Here is an 8577-nt window from a genome sequence, read left to right as displayed (position 1 = left end):
TTTGATCCTACTTTTGGCCCCAGTTGTTGAGCCCAGGGATGGGCACCTGGACCAGGCTGGGCCAATGAATTTTTTCCTGTAAATTTTTGGTCTTGGGAAAGAGAAAATCCTATCAGTTTCTTCCTGGGTGCTGGACTATAAGCTATGCTGATATCAAGCACATTTACCACTCTGTGGAGATAAAGAAGTGGAAACGAGCCCAGTTCAGAGAGAGAATAATAATCATAGTGAGCCTTGCATATTAATACTTCTATATGCCAGGCCCTGTTCTGAGCATCATACACGTGCTGACTCATTGAACCCTCACACCCCTGTGAGGTAGGTTGATGTTGCTATTATTATTATCATTATATCATTCTTGGATGTAAAGATAAGAGCAGAGATGCAGAGAGTGTCCAGATGTCACTCAAGCATCTTGTTCCAATGGCTCTTTGAGGCTCCGGCTGCATTCCTGTAACGAGGTCCTGTGAGACATTTGGGTCACCTTACAATATACCTCCCTTTCTTTTGTTTAAGTTAGCTCTAGTAGGTTTCTGAAATTTACAACCAAAATAACAAAATACAACCAAATAATATAACAATCCAAACTCTAATTAACAGTTAGTAACTAATATTACTAGAATTCAGCTTCTATTATTCTTTCATGTACACAAAGAAATAATAAAACATTTCTGTCAAGTACTTGAAAGAAATCCAATTACACCATATCTACTACCCTTTTGTGTTGCAACAGACTCCATAAATATAAGAATAGACCACAAGGAGCTTTCTTCGAAGGGAGTACAGTAAAGTTAATGTGAACCTTTCCATGTGTATGAGTCTAATAATTCATTTTTATAATAGATACTAAAATATGGATATAATTTGTGTTTATACTGTGTTTTAAATATAACTAAGATTAACAAAGAGTATCAGGAAAGAGCAACTATTACTGGCATTAAGAAGAGGGAAATGATTCAGATAATATTAGAATAACATAAGTTAAAAAAATTTTTGTATCTTAATTTTTGTATTTTTAGATGCCCTGTCATCTTGTTATCACAATCATCAATGGAAGGAGTAAAGAGGAAAAAAGATGAAATAGGGACAGGGGTTTGACTGAGACCCTAAAACATCCAAGGCTTTTAAATGGATCATCTTCTTCCTATCATTTTTGCCTGTAGGTGTCTTCAAAAGCATTACTCAGTCCATCTGCCTACTGCCAGTGTCATCATCTGCTTCCATAATGAAGAATTTAATGCCTTGCTTCGGACATTATCCAGTGTTGTGAATCTCACTCCACACAATTTCCTTGAAGAAATTATTTTGGTAGATGACATGAGTGAATTTGGTAAGATAGAACACTGATTGTCTAATCTACTTTGAAGATAGTGCTCTCCCTGATGGCGCTTGAGTATTTTATATGAAGAATATTTTTGGTGTGTATTGAGGCAGGCACTACGCGAGGGGCTCCTGGTACACTGATGGACATGTTGGACCTGGTCCCTGTCCTTATGGTGCTTGGGCTCATGGGGGAGGGCAGAGGGGGAGTCAGAGCTTGCACAGGGTAAACACAGGGCAGCAACCTCACCTTCAGAGATCACCTCAGTAAGAAGAGACATCTTAACTGAGACTAAAGGATGAGTTGGAACTATCCGGGCAGGGAGGAAGGAAAAGGTGTTTTAGGTATAGCAAACAGCATTGGAAAGGCCCAGAGGCAAGAGAAAACACGGCGAGTTTGGGATAGTGCTGTGTTTTATGCAGTTTATGCATGAGTATAGAGTTGGAGGGGTGGGCGTAAAACCAGAGTCATTAAAAGGGAACTGCTCATGAAGGGCACTGTTTGAATTTTATCTTGAGAATACGGGCAGCTAGTAAGGGCTTAATGTGGGGAAATGACATGATCCAGGAACTTTACATGAAAGAATTCTAATCAGACCAATTGGAGTTAAGTGCTTCTTCTTCCATGCTTACTGGTTTTAAAAAATTGTAATACTAGCACCAAATTTCCTTAACTCCATTTGAAATTTGCAATTAGTTGCCTATGTTATGGCTGAGTACAAACCATAGGCAAGCCAGGAGTACCAAAGCAATGGTGTCAATATTGGGAACATTTCAGGCCTGAAAGTCTATCCGATCCACTGTGAATCTGACCCACTATGAATTGGGAAGGAAAAAGGTGAGGAGAAGGAGTAGGAAGAAGAACAGGTGGGGAACAAAAGAAGACACCCCAAGAGGCTCACCTCCAGGGAAGAGCCTCTGGCAATTCCCGAGTGTGACTGGGTTATGTCAGCTACGTTTGGAAGTGTAGAAGCTGGCTGGGCACCTAGTGCGTGTTGTGCCAGCTCTATGGCAGTCACCAACCTGAGGGCACAGGATTGATTATTTCTAGTCTCCTGCATGGGAGGCGTGTGGGGATGGCCTGGCCTCCTGCTGCTCAAGTCACCCTTGCTGCCTCATCTGCTCAGGAGCAATGAACAACACGTTTGGCAACTTAGTGGGCAAGAAGTCACCAGGAAAGCCACAAGCAGGGGACAGGGTGGGATGACCTGCCGGGTGTGGAGTTCTAACTTGTCACCCAGAAGTACAAGGATCCTGCCATGGGGATGCAGTTCCAGAAATGACACTTCCCCTGGCCTTTTAGAACCACACCATGAGTTAGTCAGCTTGGCTGCTATAACAAAATACCATAAACTGGGTGGTTTAAACAACTAACATTTATTTTTCCATAGTTCTGGAAGTTGGAAGTCTGAGATCAGGGTGCCAGCAGGGCCAAGTCCTTGGTGAGAGCTCTATTCCTGGTTGACAGCAATAATCTTTTGTGCTGTGTCCTCATATCAAGGAGAGACAGCAAGCTAGCTTGCTGGCATCTTCTTTTAAAGGCACTAATCCCATTCACAAGGGGCCCACTCTTATGACCTAATCCCTCCCCCAAGGGCCCACCCCCAAATACCGTCATAGTGGGGACCAGATTCCAACATATGAATTTGGGGGACACAAGCATTCAGTCCATAACGTCTGCTGATCTGCTCATACATTCTCATGCACCGTGGTCACCCTCATAAGAGACTCAAGGGAAGCTGCTGACGGCCACGATGTGGGTGTGCTGCCAGACCAGACACCTCTGCTTCTCCTCCTTGATCTTAGCCTTTGCCCCGGCAGCTCCTCAAACGCAGGAAGCAGGGCGTCCTATGTTCTGATGGAGCTCAGGATTGACACGTTCCTACCTTTAATTCACAATGCCTTCGTCAGAGGCTGCAGGGCAATTTCTTGAACTGAGGCCTGTCTTTCCCAGCTAACACCCACAGGCACGGTTGATAGACTTCCTCAGCTGGGAAGAGCAGGTCCAGGGGCCCAGGGAACTGTCCCTTCTGAGTGGCCAGCTGCCATCCACTTTTCCCATAGTCTTGGCCCCTCTTGACTACAAGCCAACAGCATGACCATCTTCTGAAAAACCCAAGCCCCCCTCTTCATGCCAGCAATTACTGCGTTTGTCTCCCCCAAGGCCTGGCTCAGAGTCCCCCATGCCCTGGATGCTAGTGAGGTGCTTGCAGACATCTGACTGAGATGCTCCCCCCCCTGCAAGTGCAGCTGTGCAGCTGTGTCGTTGCCTCTTTCTAAAGACCAGGAGGGAGATCCCTCCCTCTGCCCAGACTACCATGAACCTGCTCCATTGATTCCAGCCGCCTCATCCCAATTCCTGGGACTGAAGAGTTTAGGCCTCTGAGGCACCTGCCTCCGTCTCACCTGGGCCAGGCTCCTTTGTCATCATCATATTAACCTGCAGACACTGAGTGACTGTTAGGTACCAGGCTCTGTGCTGGGTGATGTATTTCTTCCTCTCACCGGAATGCTGCCAGGATCACAGCACCCATCCCTTCTCAGCACTGAGGAAACTTAGGCTCGAGCGATTTGATAACTTACCTAAGGGTTATTACAAAGTTAGAAGAATGGTTGGTTATAGTACAATTAGCACAGTTAGTGGCAGAGTCAGATTGCACCAAAGCTCTATAACTCATGTTTTTTCTATTAAAACTCTAATAGTGATTTATTAAAATAGAAGTATTTCACTAGAAGCACAGAAAAATATTTACAGTTGAGTTTGATAAGGAATCACCTTTCTTTCTCTCCCTTGCATAGGATAAAATTGTCTTTTAAAGTTAGAACTCCTGGCTGGGCGCAGTGGCTCATGCTTGTAGTCCTAGCACCCTGGGAGGCCCAGGCAGGAGGATTGCTTGAGCTCAGGAATTTGAGACCAGCCTGAGCAAGAGTGAGACCCCGTCTCTACAAAAAAGAGAAAAATTAGCCGGGCATGGTGGCATGTACCTGTAGTGCCAACTACTCAGGAGGCTGAGGCAGGAGGATCACTTGACCCCAGGAGTTTGAGGTTGCTGTGAGCTATGATGATGCCACTGCACTCTAACCTGGGCAACAGAATGAGACCCTGTCTCAAAAAAAGAAAGAAAGTAAGTTAGAATTTGTGTGGAATAGCATGGTTTTTAGGAACCAATCATAATGATGGTAAATTGTTTCAAATTTCCATAGTTGCAATTTATAAATTGTCAAATGTTGGATATTTTTCCAGATGATTTGAAAGAAAAACTAGACTATCACTTGGAAATTTTTCGAGGAAAAGTTAAATTAATAAGAAACAAAGAGAGAGAGGGGCTGATTCGAGCAAGGCTGATTGGAGCATCTCGTGCATCAGGTAGGAACATTCCTGAGGACATGAGCCAGGGACGTGTCACAGAGATCCTACTTTCCTGTGCGGGAACAATCCCGTGCACGAATAATCCACAAGGAGACGGTGTCTCCACTGGCTTCATCAGAAGAGTGGAAATATTACCCCAGCCATGTGAGCCTTTGATCTGCTTTTGCCTCCAAAAGTATTCTGCTTCACGACGTCAATTTGTTATTTTGAGTGAAAGATATTCTTTTGCAGGGACCATAATGCCAGCCCTGTCACTGGCTGAGTTCCCTGGGTGCAAACTCTGGGGCGGAGCGAGGAAGCGTGACCGGACGGGGGTGCAGGGAGGTCAGGCGCCCGCCACGGGCAAGTCTGAAGCCAGGACGGGGAAGTTCAGGGCCCCACGAAGAAGTGACAAGAGAAAGCTCATTGGGGGAGATGCCTGTGAAGGAGAAAGGAGAAAGGAGGTAGTGTGGGCGGAAGCTTCCGGCCTGACACCTGTGAAGGGAGAGAGAAGGCGTCGGTTTACCTTGAAGAGCTTCCACGCGGGGCGTCTTTCAGAAAGGCTAGGCCGGTAGCCGGGAGCCCGGGTGCAAAGTTGGCTGGTGGTGGAGTCCTGCATTGGGCCCGAACGGCCCACCTTTAATACCCCTCAACACGCACACTGCGCTTAGTCATTGGGTTGGGAGCACCCCGGGGAGAGTGTGACCTCGGTGGCAATTGCAGTAGATCCCAAAGCTTTGGCAGCAGGACACTGTCAAATGCGCTCCTCGCAGCAGGTTCTCTTGGAGGGAGCTCTGAGCAGCACACTCTCAGGTGTGCTGAACTGCCACCAAGAGCGGTTCAGAGAGGTCCCAGATCCAGGTGAGGGGACCAGGCATGAACCAGTCATTGGATGTGCACACCGCCCTCCCATGGGAAGAGGCATGGCCTTGGACATGATAGGCACGCCAGCCAAGGGCAGGCCCCAGGAAGGACTCACTTGCGAGCCATCAGCTGTCAACACTGCTGGGTGCTGAGTCCTGAAGGCCTATGAGCAGCTCACGGAGGGTCCATGCTACCTATTCTAGCTCCACAAATATCCTTTGGAGGGAAGTACAGGAAAAGTCCTATATCAGCCAGGCTTGGCCTCATTCCCGCACTCATCACAGGCCCTAAAGAGAAGTTGGCTGAATCTGGGACAACCAACATGGTTTTTAGATAGACTGCAAATGAATGCTTGATAGGTTATCTCTAAAAACAATAAATGGCATAATCCTTTCTATAATTACAGAGGCCAATAGAAGTAGAGCAACTTTTCCTAACAATGAACTTCAGATTCCCACAAAATATTCTTGTGAGTGAGAGAATCAGCTGAGGAGCATCTATAGCACATAAATTTCCCCCATAAAATACTTTACGATGAGTGAAAAACAATGTTTCATTGAAATGTAGGTGTAGGTGGCTTGTTCCCATGTTTTGTAATTTAAATCAGTACTTAGAAAAATTCCGTATTAATTTTGCATAAAGTATACTTTTAAGTTATTTTGCAATTTGTCATATTACATTTATGGTGTTTTGGGTCACTCAAATTGTCAAAGTTGCAAGTATTTAAATCTTTAAATGCTAAGGGTACAAGTGTACACTATATACAACAAAGAAGATGTCACAAGTCAGTATAGGAAGAAGGACTTGTAAAATTTTTGTTTTTATTTATATTTTGTTGTGTTTTGTTTATATGTTTTGTTGTATAAGGAAACTTTATACCTATTAATCAGTTTCTCCACATTTTCCCTTCACTCTATCCCCTGGTAATCACCAATCTGTGTTCTGTCTCTTATGAACTTACCTATTCTGGATATTGCAAAGAAATGGAATCATATAACATGTGATCTTTTGTGTTGACTTCTTTTACTTAGCATAATGTTTTTGAGGTTCATCCACATTGTAGATGTATCAGTCCTTCATTCCTTTTTATGGCTGAATAATATTCCATTCTATGATAGGGCACAGTTTGTTTCTCCATTCGTCTGTTGATGGCTGTTTGGGCTGTTTCCATCTTTTGGCTATTACAAATAGTATTGCTGGTAATACGCACGTACGTGTATTTGTTTGAATTCTTTTGGGTATGTACCTAGGAGTGGAACTGCCCAGTCATATGGTAATTCTATGTTTACTTTTTTGAAGAACTGCCAAAATCTTTTCTACCATGGCTGCACCATTTCTATTCCTACCAGCAATGTACAGAGTTCTAATTTCTCCATATCCTTGCCAAAACTTGTTATTTTCCATTTTTTAAATTCTAGCCATCATAGTGAGTGTGAAGTGATGTCCTGCACGTTGGTTTTAATTTGTATTTGCTTAATGACAAATGATGTTGAGCATCTTTTCATGTTAACCATTTCTACATCTTTGGAGAAGCAGATGTTTATTTTCACCTATCAAATTAACAGACATGATTTTAAAATGCTAATAATGTTATATAATATTATAGAAGCTATTTTAGGTGAAAAATGCAAAGGGTAAAACTGTGTGCTGCCAACAGCATGGAAAATTTATATATGTTCAAAATGAGACACTTCTTAGCTCAGTTTTGGTTGAGACTAGAAGATAACAGATGTTATATTCCAAAGTGAGTTGTCAGAGTGACCATGATAAATTTCACAATAGATATCTGAGAACCAATGAGACAACTCAGCCATATTGAGTCAGATTGTTAGAGATTAGAGGAGATTTGGGGGAAAGCTGCTGGTTAAAGCCTGGGGAGAGGAACTAGATATGAGTTCCTTGTACTGGAGATTTAACACATTCTCAGCCATTCCTAACAAAATTAGGCATATGTTGGGGCTGAGGAGAAGTGAACTAATGTTAGTTGGATTGTGGTTGGCTGCAAAGCCAAGGATACTTGCTTCTAGGTTAGTGTCTGTATTCATGGCAGAGTTTGCTCAGGTGATTTCTGAGTGAGAGTGCTATCATCTTAGATGGTGTCCAGTGTGACTATCTAGAAGGATGGACAGCTCTCAGCAGTGGAGAAGCTGGAGGTAGAACACGGATCTTAAGGAGCTGAGGAGAGAGTGTGGGCCACCAGAATAGAATGCACTTGCCTGGTGTGGGAACTGCAGGCAAGAGACCACAAGGATGGGAAGGAGAGGGTCCTCAAAATTATCATGCCGGACACATCCTGAGAGGAGAAGTCAGCTTAAAGGGAACCATGCTGTCTTAGCATGGGTCTAGGCAGGAAAGAACTTTCCTTCCCCCTCTCCTCCTCTCTCACTCACCATTCCCATCAGCATTGGACAGCAAGCATTCCAGTTGCTCTACAACCTCACCAACACTTGCTATTGTCTGTCTTTTTTATTCTAGCCATCCTAGCGGGTGTGAAGTGATATCTCGGTATGATTTTGATTAACGTTTCCTTAATGACCTATGATGCTGAACACCTTTTCACATTCTTGGTAGTCATCTGTATGCCTTCTTTGAATAAATGTCTATTTAAATCCTTTGCCCATTTTAAAATCAAGTTATTTGGCTTATTATTACTGAGCTGTAAGAGTTCTTTATACAGTCTGCATACAAGTCCTTTATTAGCTTTATGATTTGTAAATGTTTTCTCCCATTTTATGGATTTTTTTCACTTTCTTGATGGTTTCTGTTGAAGCACAAAAGTCTTTAGTTTTGTTGAAGTCCAATTATGTATTTTTTCCTTTGTCACCTATATTTTTGGTGTCATATCTAAGAAACCATTTGGCCTAAGCCAAGGTCATAAAATTTATGCCAATGTTTTCTTCTGAGTTTTCTTTTCCTTTTTTCCCCCATCCCCTTAGTCAATTTGCATCTTCTGAGTTTTATAGTTTTAGCTCTTACCTTAGGTCTGTGATCTTTTTTTTTTTTTTTTTTTGAGACAGAGTCTCACTGTGTTGCCCAGGCTAGAG

General features: G+C 43.4%; 1 protein-coding gene across 1 annotated transcript in view; it reads left to right on the top strand.

Annotated features, from left to right (window-relative positions):
- The window catches only part of GALNTL5 (polypeptide N-acetylgalactosaminyltransferase-like 5), a 60651-nt gene that overhangs the window by 31263 nt on the left and 20811 nt on the right, over nucleotides 1-8577 (top strand). Inside the window, exons 3-4 of the mRNA XM_012662094.1 lie at nucleotides 1164-1330; nucleotides 4565-4687. Coding sequence (XP_012517548.1) covers nucleotides 1164-1330; nucleotides 4565-4687 — 290 coding nt within the window. The remainder of the gene's footprint in view (nucleotides 1-1163; nucleotides 1331-4564; nucleotides 4688-8577) is intronic.

The sequence above is a fragment of the Propithecus coquereli genome, unplaced genomic scaffold (genome assembly GCF_000956105.1).
Source record: "Propithecus coquereli isolate 6110/MARCELLA unplaced genomic scaffold, Pcoq_1.0 Scaffold75, whole genome shotgun sequence".
Classification (NCBI taxonomy): Eukaryota; Metazoa; Chordata; class Mammalia; order Primates; family Indriidae; genus Propithecus; species Propithecus coquereli.
The sequence above is the reverse complement of the archived record's forward strand: the minus strand, read 5'-3'. Positions and strand labels throughout refer to the sequence as shown.